Source organism: Carcharhinus amblyrhynchos, chromosome 14 (genome assembly GCF_965287045.1).
Source record: "Carcharhinus amblyrhynchos chromosome 14, sCarAmb.v2.hapA, whole genome shotgun sequence".
Lineage (NCBI taxonomy): Eukaryota > Metazoa > Chordata > Chondrichthyes > Carcharhiniformes > Carcharhinidae > Carcharhinus > Carcharhinus amblyrhynchos.
Window position 1 is genome coordinate 23,365,514 of NC_137337.1, and position 21,446 is coordinate 23,386,959.

The 21,446-nt window shown below is 38.0% G+C and overlaps 1 protein-coding gene across 1 annotated transcript in view; it reads right to left on the minus strand.

Moving 5' to 3' along the window:
• mnat1 (MNAT1 component of CDK activating kinase) overlaps positions 1–21,446 on the minus strand; it is a 114,314-nt gene that overhangs the window by 70,209 nt on the left and 22,659 nt on the right. The window contains exons 2-6 of the mRNA XM_080201962.1: positions 19,899–20,051; positions 16,872–16,945; positions 15,348–15,451; positions 12,619–12,759; positions 10,392–10,517 (exon numbers count right to left, since the gene is read on the minus strand). Coding sequence (XP_080058088.1) covers positions 10,392–10,517; positions 12,619–12,759; positions 15,348–15,451; positions 16,872–16,945; positions 19,899–20,051 — 598 coding nt within the window. The remainder of the gene's footprint in view (positions 1–10,391; positions 10,518–12,618; positions 12,760–15,347; positions 15,452–16,871; positions 16,946–19,898; positions 20,052–21,446) is intronic.

Sequence of the window (21,446 nt, forward strand, 5' to 3'; positions counted from 1 at the left end):
ATAAAATACAGCAAATTGATTTCATCTATATGATCATTGTGTTCCATGTAGCCTCCTTGAATGAAAAATTTAGCAATCTGATCTCTGGTCCATCCCCAATGGCACCAAGGAACAGAGAATATTGATTTGCCCTGGTCCAAAAGCTCCTGGCTCAACGGAAAGATTTTCATTTCTTAGCATGTTGGCACGCCTGCATTTAAACATCTTACTTTAACTAAATACGGCTTGACTTCAATTGTGAACTGTGGTGTGAATCATGATATAACTCAATCATTGGGTACCAGTTCCTTTTAATTTATTCACGGGATGTGGTTATCACTGGCAAGTCATTGGCAGATGGGATATACTCTCTCTTGTTGGAGATGGTCATTGTCTGGCACATGTGTGATGTGAAGATTATTTGCTGTTTATCATCCAAGTCTGAATGTTGGTCTTGATACAGGTGGGTATGGGCTGATCATTATTTGAGGAACTAAGAATGTAACTGAACAGCATGCATTTCAAGACAAATTTCTCACTTCAGACTTTAGTAGTCATTGGTGAAACCACTGAAGATGTCTGGGCCTAGAATATGGCCTTAAGGAACTTAAGTAATGATATCCTGGGGTAGAGATGATCAGCTATCAAGAAGCACAATTATTTTCCATTGTGCTAGGCATGACTGCAGCCAACAGTGTTCCTACCCCCACCCATCTGATTTTCAGCAACTTGAATTTTGTTAGGGCTTTTGATGCCACACACTGTCAAATACTGCCTTGATATCAAGGATGATCATTTGCATCTTACATTTGGAATTCAGGTCCTTTGTCGAGGTTTTGGGCTAAACTATAATGACATCAAGGGATAAGTGATCCTGGTACAAACTCAGCACTGGAGCAGGTTATTGTTGAACAACACCTTCCATCACTTCGCTGATGAATAACAGGCTGGTGGGGCAACAACTGATCGGATTGAATTTATCCGTGTGTATAGAACATTCCCTTGGCAATTTCCATTTTGTCAGCTATGCTGGAGGTTGGCTAGAGGCGCAGCGCCTGTGTGGAATGCAGGTCTTCAGCTCTGGAGCTGATATGTTGTCAGTGCCCATAGCCTTTGCTTATCCAATGTTCTCAGCTGTTTCTTGATATTACACGAGTGAATCAAATTGGCTGAGGTCTGGTACATGTCATTGTGGGGATCTCAGGAAGGGGCCGAGATGGATCAATCACTTGGCCCTTCTAGCTGAAGGTGGTTGCAAACACTTCAACCTTGTTTTCTGCACTAACATGCTGTCCTCCACTTTCACTGATGATTATCCACGATAATTGTTCATGGAACCTCATTCAGTTTCTTCATTGTTCAACATCATTCACATCTGGATGTGGTAGCATTCCAGAACTTTAATTTAATCCATTGATAGCAGAATCACTTAGCTTTCTCTACAGTATGCTACTTCCACTGTTCAACAGCGTGCATACGTTTATACCAGACCTTCACCAGCTTAGAATCTCATTTATGCAATGCCTGGTATTCCTTCTGACATGTGCCCCTAACTCCTCATTGCAACAGGATTGGCACCTTGGCTTGATGATAATAGTAGAATGATGGATATATCAGGCTGTGAGTCAAAAGATTGTGGTGGAATATTTGCGTCACTACAGATGGCCCATAACACCTCACGGATGCCCAGATCTATTCTGAATCTGCCCTATATGGCATTGTAACAGTGCGATACAACATAATGCAGGATGTCCTCAGTGAAGATAGGGCTTTGCCTCAACAATTGTGGAAGTCACTCCTATCAACATTGTCATGGACAAAACCTATCTGCAGCAAGTAGGATGATGAGGAAGTAATCAAGTAGGTGTTTCCCTTGTGTTAGTTCACTCACTGCCTGCCAATGGCACAATTTAGCAGCTGCGTCCTTCAGGGCTCAGCCAGTAAATTTGTTACTAAGCCATTTTTGGTGACTAACGTTGAAGGCCCTTCAGTGACTTTGCCTCCACAGCCTTCTGTTGCGGAGAATTCCACAGGTTCATCACCCTCTGAGTTTCTCCTACTCTCAGTCCGAAATGCCCTACCCATATGCTAAGACTGTGACCCCTCTTGTTCTCGATTAGAAAGCAAATGCAGAGATTGTTACGAAATTTCTGTACCTTAGTTTATTCCAACAAAAAAGGTGCAACTTACTATCTAGGTGCACTGTTACATTAGTTGTAATTCACTCAGTCTCATTAAAAGCAGAGTCAAAAAGTGTGAGAAACTAACTGATTGAATAGATATAACATATTTTGTGTTCTCAATATGCTAAGTAGAAAATGAAACCCATTCTACTTATTCTATTAAAGTCATCAGCACCCAATGCCAATGAATTTCCATGGTTGTTCTCCTGATTAGCCTGCAGATCTACTGAACCATCAGAAAACATAGCAAATGGCTGAAAGCTTCCTTAAGGTTCTACCAACTTCCCATCAAGTTAAGGGCAGCAGACAAATACATTTATAGGATCTCAGGGCCAAATTTTAACTTACTAATTTGTGTTTGCAGAACTTCAAATAGTTTCAGTTATTTCTAATCAATTGAAATAAAAAACTATTCCACATTTCATACAAACACAAACTAAAAAGTTAAAGTTGTTGGGTCAGAAATAGAGTGAATGGATTATATATTATTCATGCACTCGCTTTAAAATTTTTGAAGTCTTCAGATTGGATGTTTGTTACAAAAGTAACAAATCACATGACCACGTCATTTATTGGCAGGTCAAGTCTCACTTTCATCGAGATTCACTTATAAAAAATTGTAAATGGCTTCCATACATCTCCTTGTCAAAAAGTAATCTATTCAACACAATGGGTTTACACTCTGCTCACAAATCCTTACCATATATAACAGTCTGACCTTGGCACAGATACTAGTGCCAAGTGGCTGATGATAAATGACAGCTTTAATGATGAATGGGTTAAAATACAGTTGTTATTATGGAAAAATGTATAAAATGCTCAATTATACACGAGGAGGTTTGTTGACGCTGTATTTGTACATCTACTTAGTACTACACCAGTTGCCATTACACATGTTGATGCCAATCAGACATTTGCTGCAACACTTCACAAAACCTAATTAATCTCTGCACTCTGTCCTTCCCCTCACAAAACTGGCTGTTTGCCAGCAAGTCAATCTTTTTCAAATCAGTTCAATCCCTTTTAAATATTAAGCATTCAAAATAAATTCATTTTATAAATAATAAATCTACAAACAGTCTGCACAGTAGTAGATGTTCTCATAATGTTTCATCCTGATGTTGTCTAGCTTTCTTTGCATAACAGACGAGATACAAATGGCTCATGGCTTGTCGTATACATTCATTCTGCTGACCTCTGAAATGACCTATGCAAAGGCAGTCATGCATTGCACTGTGGTATAAATCTTCACAGACAAGTAAAACCTGTTCTGTTTGGCACAAAGCCCTCTAGCTGTAAAAGCTACTCATATTTATGGAGGAGGGTAAGAAGGGGCCACATTTAGAGAGCATATTATCCTTCAACATGTGGCAAACCTAGCACTGCAAAAAAAAAGTTTAATGTATTTTAAAGCTCCCAAGAAGCAGAATTTTACAAATAAAAGCATTTTTGAAAGAGGTGTTAGTTATGTTTAAGAAATTCAATCTTTAAAATTTACAAACCTAAATGCATATGAATATATAGTATATATAAATGTATACACATTATATAAAAATATATACCCACCTTTAATTTGGATTCATGGCTTTTGAGGTCCACAGTAAAATTTATTATGCAAAACAGTAATCTTATAGTTGGTTCATAGTCAGTGCACAGAGCAAATTCTGGTTCTAAAGGTGACTTTTTTCTGGCATACAGAGCTTCCAACCCCCCTGCCCCCCCGCCGAACTAAACAGGGGAAGGAAATTAGTTAGACCCTCAGAAGATTTTTTTAACTAAGTTATAAAAATAGGGTTCCCTTAACTGATGAACCAGGTAAGACTGGGTTTTACAATACAAGTAGCACCATATATATTTAACTTTTTAATTGGACTTCATTTTAAAATTTGCAATCTTCTGTTTTTAGGCAGTGTAGGTGTCAAAAATGTGTTTTAACAGCTGCGGCTCAGTGGGTAGCACCCTGGTCTGAGTTGCAAGCTCTGAGTTTAAGTCCCACTTCAGGGCATAAGCACAAATATTAAGACTGACACTCAAATGCAATACTGAGGAAACAATTCAACAATAGAGGTATTAGCTGGAATTTTACTGGCCCACCTGCCACCGGAGCAGACGAGGAGTGGACAATGAAAATCTTGGGTGGGATTTTCCATTTTCACGTCAAGTGCAGCTGGAAAATCCCACCCCCAGTCTTTAGGATATAATGTTAAACCGAGACCCCCGGCAGGATTTTATGGCCACGCTCAGGCAAGACTGTAAATTCCAGCCTGAGATCAGTGGAGATTTCCATCGTCGGACCCTCGCCCATGCCGATTCCATGGCCCCCATCTCCTTGCATGCCTGAACAGCACTATTACAAAAGAGCAAGGGTATAATCCCTGGTGTCCTGCCCAATATTTATCAATTTTGCAAATATAGGTTAACTGATAATTATCATTGCTGTTTGTGGAACCAATCAATTCCCAACGAGAAAACTCAACTGACAGCTGCATAACTACATGCTGATATGAAAATAATCCTATCCCATTCCCTCCTGTGCCTTATACAGAATGGCACAATTCTAACAATGGACAAATAATCAGTCAATGCCATCTTGATCCCTTTACTGACATGCAGTGTAAATAGGAGAAGGTAAATTAGAAAAAAAAGTTTTATAGTTCTGTAGGATTCTTTTTATAAATTTTCTCCCATTTCTAAGCTCTATTGAGTAAATTTGAGCCAAAGAACTGGCTCTAGTCACTGGGTGAGGATAGCAACAAACATGTAACTTGATAAAAATTGTCTAGTCAGTTCACATTACAGATCAATCTATACTCTCACAATACCAACCTATCCTTTACATCCATGGCCCTGAGTAGGACTCCTATTGTTCATTTCTCTGGAGCTACAATACCAGCTAACCTGTCTGAGAGATGTTGTCACAGGTGGATTATTTCAGCAATTTCTTTCCCGCCTACCAACCAAACACAGCTTGGTATTGTGATCCTCAATAAACTTAGTAACAAATTAATTATTCACATTAATATTTACAGTGGGCTTACAAATGTCTATTAAAAGTACCCAACAATCAATATTATATTTTTGACCAGTGATATTGCACCACTACAGGAAGAGAACTTCGCCAGTGTATTTTGATGATCATATTTCATCCCATGACCAAGCACTTTTTATAGAACCTTAAAGTCACAGTTATATATTATTTTAAAAAAATGTCACTTCTAAAGTTTTATTTCCATGTTGAGCAACATTACAGTTCAGGTTAAGTATTTAAGTACCCAAGTGCACCTCCTTGCGTGCTGGAGCCTGCCAAGGAATGATAAATCAAGTGTCACACTTGTATAATATAGAGAAACTGCAACTTTACCATACATTTTCATGGCTCAAGAACTGAACAATGGAAGCACTGGTAAAGCAGTTTCTACTCAGATTACTTGAGCATCTTGGCAAATTATACTTTGAAACTATTTTCACACATTCCACAATATAATTGATTTATCCTATATCGTGCTGATGTCAAACTTGTGACATGCACTCAATTTCCATTTATTGATCAATCCTTAATTGAATGCCAAGACAAATTAAATACAAATTATGAGTACGATTTTAATGACCAAGGCTGCACAACAGGCAAAGTGTTGCATATAACGTTTCAAACTGGTCCCAGCAATACCTCAGTGTTACGAACTGGTTCAATTTGGAATTCTGCCATTAACTGAAACTTCCATCAGCCATGCCACAAGAAACCACTGTAGGGATTTCAAAAGTTTAACATCTCTGATGGTCAACTCAAATATTTTTCAGTGCATATTATGCTATTTTGCACTTTGTAAATTTAGACTTGCCTTTCAAAGTTGAATTTCTCTATTCGTCACTACCTCTTGTAACCCATATTTTAAACCATGCTTGGCTCAATGGATTATCTCAACGCCATTGCAGAAACAATGAAACTGATCTCTCTAATGGATTGTCATATAATTCAGCCCCCCCCATCATCATAACACCGTCCTCTACCCAGAAATATAACTGCATTAATTCAATTGTTATAGCATGCTCAACTTCCTTTTTTTTAAATAAAGGAAAGCTCAGCATGTGGACAGCACTGGCAAACCACAACTTTTACTACCGTCCAAATAACAATTAATTAAGGCGCATTCAATTGAGGCAAATGATGATCTTTATGGTTTCCAAGTATTGCATAGTACAGCGGTATATAAATGTCAAAATAGAATCATTTTCAGAGGACCGTTAGTTTCAATTCTGTTGCAGAATGCCCCTACAAAACAACCAGTAACATACCAACAAGAGACAAGAACATTTATAGATGAAGCAAAACATTTACTTAAACATGAATAAATGTCCGTACTTTTTGTTCAAAGAATTCCTCCATTTTATTGAAGGAAATTTTAATCTTTGGATAAATTGCCAACATGGAATTCTTCAAACCACTCCCCATTCCTGTTAAACAGTCTCAGTGATGTAATTGACTGTTATAATCCCTACACATCTCAGGCTGTCTCCATTGAAAACAATGGAAGACTCAACTTCAAGTTGACCCAAGAATGGCACTGGATTTAAAGTGGCTCAGCTGGTACTCACCTCCGATTCTGGTTGTGGGCTCAGAACTTTTATGCTTCAGAACTTGAGCATAAAATCTTAGACTGTTATTCCAATGCAGTACTGAAGAAGTGATTTAGACTTGAATTGACAAGACTGTATACTTGCTGCAACATATAAATGTGTTGTGGGGTTGTGGTAACTCATTAATACAGGAAGTACCTTTTCTGTGGTTTAGTATATTGCCTGTCCAAGGAATATTAAGTCTATGTTCATCTTAGTGTCTTTACTACAGAAAAAGTCTTAAAATCATGTTGTGCAATACTTTCTGTGAGGGGTCACAAGATGATACATGGGAAAATATCAGATTGGTGCAGTTGAGGTGCTTTATGAACACGAGGCTGAGACTATGTCAAAATTGAGGCTATTTTAATGTACACTCATTTGTCCTAAGAATACTGGAGAATACTGAAACTTGGTGCCTGATGTAGAAAGTGTTCCTTCTAACATTTTCCTCGTTCATCTGTTAAGCATAAAAATTCTGACCAGAAACAACTCCATTATGAATTGGCAGCTAGGAAATCTAAAATCAACAACCGTCTTTATAACCATGTATTTTTGTTCAATGCTTCAGCAGCTTCTATTGATATGTTAGAGACACTTGTTTCAAAAATGTTCTCTTCAATCAAAACTGACAAAATGGTTTTAATAAAACAGCTGCAATTTATTTAAGGGGATGAAATTTCCAGGTGGTCACACAGGTCGTACCAGTTCAAAATCTTTACAAGAATATGTGTGATTTAACACAATCGGGCACCACAAAATGCTATGTCGGGAATATGAACAACCATTCCTAAAACTAGAACTGTAATGCATGTACCTTTAAAGTTTAAAAATTTTTTTAAAGTTTATTTTATTCATGTCAGAAGTAGGCTTACAGTATCACTGCAATGAAATTACTGTGAAAACCCCCTAGTTGCTACACTCTGGCACCTGTTCAGGTACACTGAGGGTGAATTTATGTACCTAACCAGATGTCTTTCAGACTGTGGGAGGAAATTGGAGCACCAGAGGAAACCCACGCAGACATGGGAAGAAAGTGCAAATTCCAAACAGTGACCCAAGCTGGGAATTGAACGTGGGTCCCTGGCACTGAGGCAGCAGTGCTAATAACTGTGCCACCGTTCTGCCCTTTAATATTTGCAGATGGCTCATATTCAAAATAAACTTTTATTTTGGAACTAAAATCAATTCTTTGCAGAATTTAAATTAATTTGAATATTCAGCATTAACGTTTCATACATTCATGAACTTAGAAATCAGAATTCAGCCCCAGGATGTCAAGGGCTGTAATTCAAGCGTTTGCACTAGAATCACATGCTGCTGATATCCTATAATACCAACACCCAGCAGAGACTGTAAGCTCAGTGAGAAGGTATCTCATTTGTATGGCACCAGCAGGTAGCAGAATAATTTTGGGTGTTTCTTTGTTGTCCAGTTAGTTTTTTTTTTAAATATAAAAACTTTTCTCCTTAGGAGTTCTAACTCTTTCCAGGCTTCACCAGTGAGGCTTACTGCTGTTATCGTGCACCAGCAGCACTGAAACACCAGGTTGGGGCGGCACGGTGCTTAGCACTGCTGCCTCAGTGCCAGGGACCCGGGTTCAATTACGGTCTCGGATCACTGTCTGGGTGGAGTTTGCACATTCTTCCCGGGTCTGCGTGGGTTTCTTCCAGGTGCTCCGGTTTCCTTCCACAATCCAGAGTTGTGCGGGTTAGGTTGACTGGCCATGCTAAACTGACCCTAGTGTCATGGGGATTTGCAGGGCAAATGTGTGGGGTTATGGGAATAGGGCTTGGATGGGACTGTAGTTGGTACAGATTTGATGGGCCGAATGGTCTCCTTCTGTAGTAGGGATTCTATAAGGTTCTGACTGAGGCTGGAGTAGCAGGAACTCCTGGCTCGGGGAATCACCACCACAAGCCTGAACTTTACCTTGTAAGGGATGGTCATAAGTTTCATCCATTACAACGCAACATGGAAATTCCTAGAAACAGTAGACATCCAACACAACTACCTTCACCTCATTTTCACATGGCCTTCCACAAAAATTTTGACCAGTAGAATCCTTATGAAATTTCAGGACTTTCATGTTTTCGAAAGGTTGAACATCCAACAATCAAAAATGCTAAATTGCCAGAGAATAAGGATTACCTTGCAACCAACTTCCTCAGTGAAGAACATGTCATAGCACTGAAGTAACCACAGGTTGTCAAACAAGGAGATCGAAATCCACTATCTTCAAGATGCATAATGACCATACAAACCACTACAGTTCAAAAAGGCAGCTCACCAACTTCACAGGGGCAATTAGGGATGGATAATAAATGCTGGCCTTGCCAGCACTGCCCACATCCCATGAAGAAATAATTTTAAAAAAAAAATCAATTTTTCCACCTTTGCTGGGCTAGGAATCGTGTGATTTTCCGATATTATGTTGTGTAAAAGGTCAAGTAGTTCATTTCCCTCTCCCCCCACCCCACTGCAACAATAGGGGAATACAAAATGTAATAAGCATATAACTGTAAAGGTTGTTTCATGAATTCACAAGTGGTAGTGAGGATGGCTAGGAAGATCTTGGAAGGTAGAGGATGCTGCTTTCATCGGAAGCAAAACAAAAATGTGGACACTAAATAATTTTGTCCTCCTTGTTCAGTGGCCTCAATTTTCAGTTAAAGCCTGATACTTCATGGTCAAGGTAACTTTTGATTTGATTTATTATTGTCACATGTATTAACATACAGTGAAAAGTATTGTTTCTTGCACACTACACAGACAAAACATGCTGTTCGTACAGAAGGAAAGGAGAGAATGCAGAATGTAGTGTTACAGTCATAGCTAGGGTGCAGAGAAAGATCAACTTAATGCAAGGTAGATCCATTCAAAAATCTGATAGCAACAGGGAAAAAGATGTTCTTGAGTCAGTAGTTACATGACCTCAGACTTTTGTGTCTTTTTCCCGAAGGAAGAAGCTGGAAGAGAGAATGTCCAGGGTGCGTGGGGTCTTTAACTATGCTGGCTGCTTTGCTGAGGCAGCAGGAAGTGTAGACAGGGTCAATGGATGGGAGGCTGGTTTGCAAGATGGATTGGGTACATTCATGACTTTTGTAGTTCCTTGCAGTCTTGCTCTCTGTATGAAGACAATTTACTTGCTACATTCTGCTGAAGGTTATACATGTCTTCTTTGGTCTTTACATTGCCGATGGACAATATTTATAAAATCTTTAATTAGTTAGTTAGGAACAGCAGTGTAACATTGGAGCAACTATGCCACTAAACAACATAGTGCAGTAACATAGGTTTCCACCTATCACTTCCTGACATTTAAGTAAGGCAATGCAGAAGGACAAAGCAGAATAAGGCAAAGCTAAGTTAAAGACGATACTTTACTCCTGGCTCAACTAATTCAAATGCTGTGCACATATCAGGTTTCCACTGATGTAATATTTTACTTTTGAAGTTTAACATTAATTCTATCCAGATGGGCATTCAGTACTCTCAAAGCAGAAAATTAAGACAAGTTAGCATTCACAAAGCAATGCCTATCCAACAGACTGAAAAAGGATTTTGAATGTGTGTAGCTCCATTATACCATATGCAAAGTACATAACTCCTTACCATTTTGATGCCAGTTGAGAACGTGACAGATTTGACTTGCCGCTGTGTTTCCAGCTGTGTTTCCAGTTGTGCAGCCCGGTCCTTATGCTGAGCCAAAAGCATGCTGGCGGGCAGCTGGGAGCTTTCCTACCAGACACATTAATGACAGATTAGGGCTTTAGACAGAGGGAAAAATTCCCCTTTCATCCCCACGTTGAGATACAAGGACATAGGAAGAATTCCTAATATACCATATTTAGGTGATACAGTTACTAAACCCAATCATTAGAATTAACAGTAATTTTATTCCTCACAAGTTGTGTTCAAAATTTCAGTTAAAATTATATTTCCACTTCAGTTGACTCTATTGTGAAGTCTTTCTTCACTTTCTTTCCAGTTGAACATCACCTTGTGACTAACTTTCACTTGAGATGAGATTAGAAATTACTTCATTATGACTCAAAGGATTGACTGTGCTCAGAATAATCTGCCATCCTTCCCTTTTGGAGCATAGCTCCCTCTGAAGTATTAATTAAAAAGGAAAGTGAAAAATAGAACATTTACAACTCAAAAAGAGGCTTTCGGCCCATTGTTCAATGTCAGCCATTAAAGAGCTAATCAGTCTAATCTTACTTTCCAGCCTTTCATCCATGTCCATGCAAGTTATGGCCCTCAAATCCGCTTTCATGTATTTCTTAACTGCGTTGAGAGATTCTGCCTCAACCTCTGGCAGCAAGTTTCAGACCCCCACTATCCTCTGGGTGAAAATATTTCCCGTCAATAAATATCATGGTGTTTCAAATTTGCCCTTCTAAACAATGAACCAATATCCTTTTATCCTTTGCCTTACCTATCTGAAGGCACTTGTATTGAATTTAATTTTCTATCCCATTAACTATCTTGTGTATGTCTAGGAGATCTCCTCAAATGCATTTATTGTCAAGATGAAAGAATCTTGGCCTTTCAAGTCATTCCTCATGGCTCTTCCTTTGAAAGTAAGGATCTCGCTCATTGCTGTCTTGTGCAGTGCTTCCATGGGTCTGGATAGCTTGTCGTCATAACAGCAAACAAAAACACATATGCTGTACTCCACTTCAGACTGAACAAAGTATTATACAAACTTAATTGAATTTGCAATATAACCCAATCTCCTGTTCATTGTCTGCTTCTCAGAAAAAATAATCCCCAGCCTCACTGCAGTGAAACAATGGTAAAAGTTGGTTTCTGATGGCTGTGGACATCTGCAACCAAACACATCAAAAAATACTAAGTTCAATCCATAACCAATGCAGATTTTGCTCAGTCAATGCTACAGTTTGCACATTACAAATACCTCACTGCTCACATGCTAAAAAGAATGATTCAAATTTCCCACTCCTGATTGCTGTCCAATAACATAGAAAGTAGAAGCAGGATAGGCAATTTGGCCCTTCGAGCCTCCTCCGCCATTCATTGTGATCATGGTTGATCATCAAATTCAATATCCCGATTACCCCCCCCATACTCTTTGATCCCTTAAGCCCCAGCCTATGCTGACCATTGTAGGAAGAGACAAGAAAAAGCTAATCATCCAGTTCTAAACCGCACCGGTCTTGCTTTTTAGATTACAAGTTCACAATAAAAAATTAATATTTTTAAAACTACATTGGTGGATGCCAGGTGAGAACAGTATTATTGTTGTCCAATTTAGTTTGCTATTTTTCATTTATCATTATTTATTTAAAATCTTTTCAGAAATATTTCGCTACACCCTCTGCTGTTCGCTCTCCCTATTTGAGTGTCAGCAGTTTAGTAGTCGGCAAATTTTTTTTGATTCCAGCTTCAACAACATTACTCTTTAGAAACTCATCCCACATTACATCAATGATTAATTTTCCCAAGCAAGCCTTGGTCATTAGTTTAGTGACAAATTGAAAGGAATGATGTGGTGCCCTATGCCAGTTGGTTGCCGGGTTGGGATTGCCCCAAATTATCTTACTTTGAGCACTTGTGGATAGTAGGTAAACAGCAATTTGAGCTGCTTTCAAAGCCAAGTTCCAGAGGTGAAAGACCGGTGCAACCTGCTGTGTCTTCCTTGGCACCATAAAACAAATTAGTGAAGTAATTTAGGGCAATGGCACTTAAAAACTAGCCTCTGGACTTGTAAGCAGAAGTATTAACAGAAAAAGAATTGGCTTGCTGCTATCTCCAACATTAAGGTGTTACATTATTATTTTCCGAGAGATTTACGTTTCAGATCCACACCTACCAGGTCATCAATGAGGGCCTGTTTATTCTTCTTTTTTGCCAACTGCTGCATTTGTTCTTCCTTCAACAGAAGCAGGCGTCTTTGATCACTCTCCTGCCGTTCAAATTCTAAAGCCTCTTCTAAATCTTCTTGCTCCCGGGACTAAAATGAAAAGGAGGAATACTTGGTGCAACCTATAAATTTGATTTCACTGAAGCCTGGTAGATGAAGAATTCAAGTAAAATATATTATCCAAATCCTTAGTTACAGCAGTCTAATATTTCCAAAAGAAATGCAACTTCAAACAGATGGTTACATCTTAGAATATGAAATTTAATCAGCATTTGCATTTAGCCAACCTCAGTGGGCAAGTTTCACTAATCATCAGCAAGGGAAGCACATGGAGCAATACCAAGGTGCCAATATTCTGACAAAACACGGGGTAAACGGAATAATTCTCATGCTTAGAGAGATGCTGTTTTATTGACTAGTGACCGTGCTGGAGTTAAAAAATTCAAAGGAATAATGATATTGAAGGTAACTGAAATAATCAAGAGAAAATGAGTTATGTACCAATCACTTCTAGCAGGTTTCAGTCCAACCCACAACACCAAAACCACTCTCAAAGTCATCAACATGATGGTGCTGTGGTTGACACTGCTGCCTCACTGCACCAGAGACCCATGTTCAATTCCAGCCTTGGGTGAATGAGCATGTGAAGTTCTCCCTGTGTCTGCATGGGTTTCCTGCAGGTGCTCTGGTTTTCTCCCACAGTCCAAAGATGTGCCGGTAAGGCAAACTGGCTATGCTAGATTGCCCCTTAGTTTTCCAAGATGTCTAGATTAGATGGATTAGTCATGGTAAATGCGTGGGGTTACACAGATTGGGTGGGGGAGGGGACCTGAGTAAGATACTCAGAGAGTCAGTTCAGAATCGATGGGCCACACGGCCTCCTCCTGCACAGTGGGAATTCAATGATTCTGTGCAACTGTGGTGCACCCTCCATTCTCTAGCTTTGTGGCCTTCAAATATCGCTACCTCCATCCACATATCTGGTTACTTCTTGTCTCATTTATTCAAAATCTCCTGTGGGCTCTCAAGTTCCATTTTGTAACTCCAAAAAAAACTGCTGTCTGTATCCTAACCCGCACAAACTCCCATTCACTGATTATGGAGGCAGAGAGGTGTAAGGAAGGAGTTCCAGCGCTTGGAGTCTCAGCAACTAAAGGCATGATTGCCAATGGATAAATAGTTGTGATGGGGAATTAACAAAAGGATAGATTTAGAGGGGCGCAGATATCTCAAGACCGGTTGTAGGGCTGGAAGAGACTATAGAGATATGGAGGTGTAAGGCATGGAAGGATTTGAAAACCAGGATAAGAATTTTAGAATCAAGCTGACGCTTGACAGGGAGCCAATGTAGGTCAACAAGTTCAGGGATGATAGGTGAACCATACTTCCTGCAAGTTAAGACAGGGGCAGAGTTTTGGATGATTTCATGTTTATGGAAGAAAGGATGTGGGAGATTAGCCAGGCATGCATTGGAATAGTTGAGTCTGGAGATAGTAACTCATGTTGATTTTGTACATTTGCTATGTACCTATGGAGGAAGATTTTGCCCCAAAAAAATGTACAATGACAAAATGATAGAAGTTGTTGACAACCAAAATTCTGAGGATGTGATGTACAGAGGAGTTCCACCAGGCTTCTGGTATCTTGTCATGCAAGCAACTGTCTACCAGGTAGAAGACACAGAACAGCACATAACGGTTCTGAGTTGGACTGAGAATCAATTAAACAAACAAAAACTGAGAACAAGTTTAACAAAAACAATAGATATTGTAAATGGAGCAGTGCTGACGTGGCAGGGGTTCACTAATGGAACACTACAGAAGAGTTCTAAGGTCACAGCTGAATAGGTTGCATGTATATAATTTGAATTTGGGGAGGAAAGCATAGGTACCAAATTAAGGAGGAAGGACAGGTAAACTACAAACAAAACGATCTAGATAAGCTAGAAATGCAAGCTTTTAAGTGGACAATTACAGGATAATGTTACTACAGAAAGGAAATAAACTGGGAAAAGAACCTAAACTGCTCAAGGCTACTGAAGAGAAAGAGATTGAGTACAGAACTGGTGGCTAGCTCAGCAAATCAAACAGATTGTCTCGCAGTAATAAGGAAAACTGGATTGTGTCTATTTAAATTGGACCAAGAGGGATGGCACTAGGTAACCCCACCATCACCAAACAGGGGAAGCATCACAAACAAAATTATTTAATACAAGTTCCAATCAAACTAAAAGAAGCATTACACAACTTGAATTGCTATTATAGTCAATCATATACTGTAGCAATCGGCACAGATTGTGAAAATATTCAAGTTTGCAGGAGGATTCTTAACTGGAATGTGAGGTGGACAGCAAAAAGCAATTCAGCACAAATCTAAGGACATGATAATGAGTTCTTAACTAGAGGCCAGAACCCGGTAGACGTGAAGTACTCAGCGCAGTTTTGGTTACTGTAATACAGCAAAATGATACATACAATAGAAGCAGTTTCAAAAAAAGGTATGACACTGCATCTGAAATCATTTTATTATTATGCTGATTGTTGTGTATAGCGGGCAAATTGTGTTCACACAAACGTGTCCATTGTAAGTGATCGGGACTCTATTTATAAAACTACTTATACATTTAAACAAAGTTAACCAGGATAGGAATTTGAAATTAAACAGATCAACTGACTGACCAGTTTTAGTTTATTTCTGTAAATAATGTCTTTGTTGTCCTTCTGGTATTGCTCCATTTTTCTTTTAGTGTTCTCTATATCCACGTTGTTGGTCAGATTACTCACTGTAATAAAAAGAAAACTTTAGTACACAGCAAGTCAAACTACCCAATATGATCTTGCACTCTAATTGAAAGTTGCAAAATTTGACTGGACTGTCAATATTTTGCAAGCAAAAATCATTTTACTATGAGTATACTGTAATGCAAATTTAATTGACTACATTTCTTTGACCATTCAAGATCTAGCCATTGTTTTTTGTAACTGTATTAAGCCAAGAATTCTCCATGTCTCTTTTTCTATTGCCTCCATGTCTTTTTATCCAATATAGTTCTGTTACGTGAAAAAGCAGTTATGTTAGCTCTCTTCAAATTATATCTTCAGGAGTTTTGATTACACTTAGGAAGTTACTGCAATGTGTAATCTACACTTTAAATTACTGTATTACACAGTGAATAAAACCACACTCAATTTCAAACCTACTCTGATCTCCTCTACATTCATTTTATTCCCCCGATACACAATGAGTAAAACTTTTAGTATTTATTTGGATACACAGTAACAAGTACTGAAAACAAGACAAATCACCAAAAAACAAAACTGAAATGATGCTGCATGTTATGAATATTTCCACAAAACATGGAGAATGATGTGGCCTAATGCACAAGGCATTAAGAAAGGCTATTCAAGAGGGATACAAGTCACTTCATAAACCAAATTCCAAGTCCCAAGGAGCACCATATACAATTGTATTCAAAGTGCTTCATTAAACGCTTTGTAGGATTATTTCCATAGCTTAAACTGAACTATTCTGTGGAAAGCAAACAGATCACAATTAAGTAAACTTTTAATGTGACAGTTATGTTTTTAACTGCTATAATTGTCACAAACAGTGAAATTGTTCAGTTTCCTCCGTCAACCATTAATTATATTGCCCGCTTTGCAATGTATATTGCTACATTGAGCAATTACAATCTTCACTTGCTGCTGAAGCAGATACTGTTTTTTTTTAAATGCATTAACATTCCTGGACACAAATAGCAAGGCAATTTTGCAGACAACTTGCACCATGGAACTGAGCTTTGGTCAATTTACTTTGAAACCAGGCTAAAGAGTCCAGTGCACTATTCCATAAGGTCAACATAGATGCATCTCTTCCAGAAGCTCCACATCTGTCTTTACCCAGATGACAGTGTAGAATCTGAAAGCTTACTTGTCAAAAATATCCCAACATCCAAAAGTTTGCACTTGTGACTGGGAGTTTTGACATCAGAAATCTTATCTGAAATTGCACAAAGACATTGAGGATAATGCATCGGTTTAAATTGGATATATAAATCAATGCTATTTACTCTGATGATTGCCCAATACGATACTAACTACTCCCAGGAATTAATAAGTTTGGTCTTTTAATGCACAGATATTGCTGAATTGATTAAACAATAATGCCTAACTTTTTGGGCATTTTTCAAGTTTCAAACTTACCGATATCTTCAACCTCTTCAAGAAAATCATTGTATTCTTTCAGAGTGCCAAAGTCTTCTTCTCTTTTGTTGTATCTTCATATCCAAAGAGGAGCAAACAGGGTCATTAAACATTTTGATTTTGTTCATTGAAAGCATAATAAATGATTATACATTAGTCAAATCAAAAAGTGACATTTAAAAATCAATGCTTAACAATATCTAAATTTAACATGAACTTCAGCATTGCAAGTACAAATGATTTAGGTCTGAACGTTAGTTAAATGTTTATTTTAGGATATAATTTGTTCACCACAACTTAACGAGACTTCTCCGCATCAAATTTAATGAATAGCTGTGTAATAACCAGGTGCTTACATAGGGTCTGATTAACACACTGACTCAAATGGTGCTGATGAATGTTAGCAATCTGGACTCAGGAAGGTGCCTGTGTTAATCTAATGGAATTACACTAGTGGAGTCTACAGAAAAATGCTGTTGATTCAGCTGAAGACTGAATATTTTAATTTTACAAAGAGCTGGGGAAATATTTAAGAGTGTATTAAAAATGCAAGTTTAGTTCGCCCTGATGCCAAGTTCATGTAGTGCAAATCGAGGATTAAAAGTTTTCTTGAGAGTCTCAAAGTTATTCATTCCAATGCCTGAGTTTGAACTCCATTTATACCATAACCAGAACTGGGACACAACATATTTTTGTTTTGCAGCGACGTTACTGCTGTAGTATTAATGCATCCTAAATCAGATTAACCAAGGGGTTGGGGCAGTCAACACGGCCTGGTCTTCGTGTTTTAGAACTACGAAAGGAGAGAGTTTCCAGGATTTGAGATCAATAATGGGTGAACATTACTTGGTCCAATACTGATAATTATACGACACATCCACAATAAACCCATTAAAAGTCTGTTGACCTCAGGTGGGAATTTCCAGTCTTGGCGCATGGCCAGAAAACCCCACCCATTAATTCTGTGCAGCACTGTCTCCAAACTGACAAGTCAGCCAACATTAGTCCTGAAGCAGAACTTAAAATCACAAGCTTTTGGCTCAAGGGCAAATTTGCAACCACTGAGAAAAAATGGCATTTAAAAGTATACCCTACATTTTTCTTCTATAATTAAGTACAACTTTCACATCTCTAAAGATTAAAATAATTACAAGTATAAGTCCCTTTTATACTAATCTGGCATGCTTGTATATGATGCATTGATATCAGTATTTGGATCATGATATTTGGCATATATAGGATTTCCCAAGATCAACGCATATTCTCATTAACCAAAGGCTCATTTAAAAACTAGTAACTGCTGGAAAAACTCAGCAGGTTAGGCATGATTTGTTGAAAGATTAGATAAAATGAAATTTCAGGTGACAACCATCTCCAGAGAACTGACAGGCAGAAAATAAATTCCGTCCTTCAAAAAGGAAGACAGGACTAATTTGGGGAAATATAGGTCAGTTAACCAGTGTTGAAAGATCTTTGCTAAAAGACAAAATAGCACAACACCTGGTGACAAAGAATATAACACCAAAAAAAAGCTTGGAATTCTAAAATGAACTTCATGTTTAATTAATTTACGGAATTCTTTAAAGATAACAAGCAGCACAGACCTAGCCAATGTAGTAGATGCAATATATATAGGCTTTTAAAAGCTTTTGATAAAAGTGCCACATGAGACACTCATGACAGAGCATGTAAAATCAAGAACCAGCTGCAGAGTCATTAATAAAACAGAAAACTAAAGATAGGAGTTAAAGAAAGTTCCTCAATATTGGCAAAAATGGAAAACGATGTCCTTCAGAGATCAGTGTGTTGGGATCATTACTGTTTACTAATATAGGTTGGATCAAATTAATTTGGACTGAGGAATCAGAGATATGGTATCAAAGATTTCAAATCATGGAACCACAAAATAATACAGCACAGAAGGAGCCTACATACTCCCTTCCTCTTTTTCCATCACCCACTTAATTCTGTTCCCTCCAATATTTACCTAACTCTTTTTGGAAAGTTACTCCCAAATCTATTTTGACTATCCTTTCAGGCAGCACAGTCCATGCTCAGAATGCTTTGTTATGCAGAATAACGCTTCCTCATATCACCTCTAGTTCTTTTGCTAATCACCTTTCAATATGATATCAGATTGGGGTTATAGCTAATAATGTGGACACCTGCACCAAAATACAGTACATGATAAAACAGACGTGAGAACTGGGGGAAAAATTTGGCAAATATAATTCAATACAGTGAAGTGCGAGGCAATTCACTTCATTTTGACAGGAGGAATAAGGGGGTCACTTATTCTTTGGAGGATAAGAAACAGCTAGAGGAGCAAAAACATTTGGGAGCACAGAAACATAAATCACTAAAAGTGGCGATGTAATTTGTTAAGGCCATAAAGAAACAAAAAGCATTCCAGAGGAACAAAATACAAAGAGAGGGAAGTAATGTTAATTTTTACAGTGAAGTTTAATTTAACCTAGCTGTCAAGTACTAGACTCACACTATAAAAAGACTGAAGATCTGGAAAAAGTGCAGAAAGATTTTCAAGGATGATGCTAGAATTGAGAGGATGCGATTACCTGGAAAAATTAAACAGGCTGGATTTCTCTAAGACAAAGAGCAGATTTTTCAAATTATGAGGTAGGTTAGATGTGCCAAAGTTGTCTCTATTTATGAACAACTCCAGAACAAGAGTGCATAAATACAAGATCACTAATAACAGATCAAATAAATAATTTTACAAGTTTTTTTTAAAATATAGTGCTAAAAATGTAGAACTTAGCCACATGGAATAGATGAAGCAAACAGCATTGAAACATTTAGGGTAGGCCTGATGTGAATATTTGGGAGAAAGGAATAGAGGAACATCGAAGCAGGATGAAAAAAGGAAATTACAAGTGGGAGGAGGCTCATGTAAAGTATAAATACTGGAATGAATGAGTTGGGACAAACAGCATGTTTCTGTACCAGGCATTCTATTATGAAATGCTGCTCACAAATGATAACCAACAACAGAAATAAAATCCTTACATTTTCAATACTTTCTTTCGAATCTCGACCTCCTTGTCTACTGTGGGATCTTCAAAGAGTTGCACTCTGAAGTTGTTCTTTCGCAGAGCTGTGCCACACTCCTGACAGTTTCCAGAACCTCTAACAAACAGTAGTTCCACACAACTCTCACATCTGTTAAAACAGCAAGTTGATTTACTTTAGTTTTGTTTTTCAAAAAATACATGTTCAAATACATAGTTCTCAAGTCAGTCCTAAAGTATAATTTTTCTGACTATCAATTTTTGCATTCAAAAACACAGTTTCTTTGCAAGTACATCATGGTATATAGAAAAGATATTGTAGCAACGACAGTAGGAAGAGCATACTGTAGCTTCTTCACATCAAGAATGAGGGTTAAAAATCGTAGCATCCTTGTGAAAGCTTAAACTATGATTCAACATAAGTTTTACATAAATGAGTATTTTTTTAATGCTTTCCTGGAGAGGTATTTTTGTATGTTTCATGTGTCACTTTCACCCGTAGCTCCAAGGAACCAACTCACCTTTAGTGCTTCCAGCTCAAAGCAGATCCAGGTTTCAGTGAAGAATGGTACTTCATTGATTTAAATGTATTTAAGTTCTTCAAATTAAATAGCACCCCCAGATGATTTAACAATAGTCTGCATTGCTTTTGTTCAACTAACTGAGTCCCTTTGGATCCAAATGAGCTTGGCAGTTTCTCCCTCATTGGCTAGAAATTGTTGGTTATTCACATCACAAGTGATGGCAGCATCAAGGAGCACAGCATAAGAGTTCGCAATGTGAAACTTAGTAAGATAGAGAGTTATAGGTATGCCTAGTAGGCAGGAACATGTTCAGCGCAACTTGTGGGCCAAAGAGCCTTTTTGTGCTGTAGTTTTTCTATGTTTCTGTGAAATTCCCAATGGCAGCTGACTATAGAAGATAATTTTTAATAAAGAATGTCAAACAACTGATACTAGGCAGATTAATACACCTGAATGACGCACTAGGCAATGCAGCATTGACAAAAGATTTGGCAACTCATCACAGCTCAAAACCGACTTTGTGTGACGATCCTCCAGTAATGTAAAGGAAAAGGACAATTGAGTTCTTGGAATATCGAGCCATAACTTTAATCCCCTTGGGATTTGTCAGCAAGCTATCTGAATGTTTGTAGTCATTATACCATTACTAGCTCAAGCAGGAGCTGATGGATTGTATCATACACAAACAAGACAAAACACAGTGGAATCGTAAACAGCTTTTTTGGTTAGGCTGGATTAAAATATTATCGAGGTGCAGGGGGCACTTTCCAAAGGGTAACTTTTAAATTCTCTCATTTGTGGTTTGTAATATTTTATGCTACACTGGATTCAGTGCACATCAAGGCAGCGTATTTTTCATTCAACATTATGGTACTTAAACATTACACAACTGATTGAATAACTTAAATTACACTTGATCTATCCTTAGATGAGATTGTGTTATCTATTTTTACAGGGCTCATCCATATTCCTTGACCAAATTAAAAAACTTTGAACAGGATGCTATGAATTAAGATGTAATT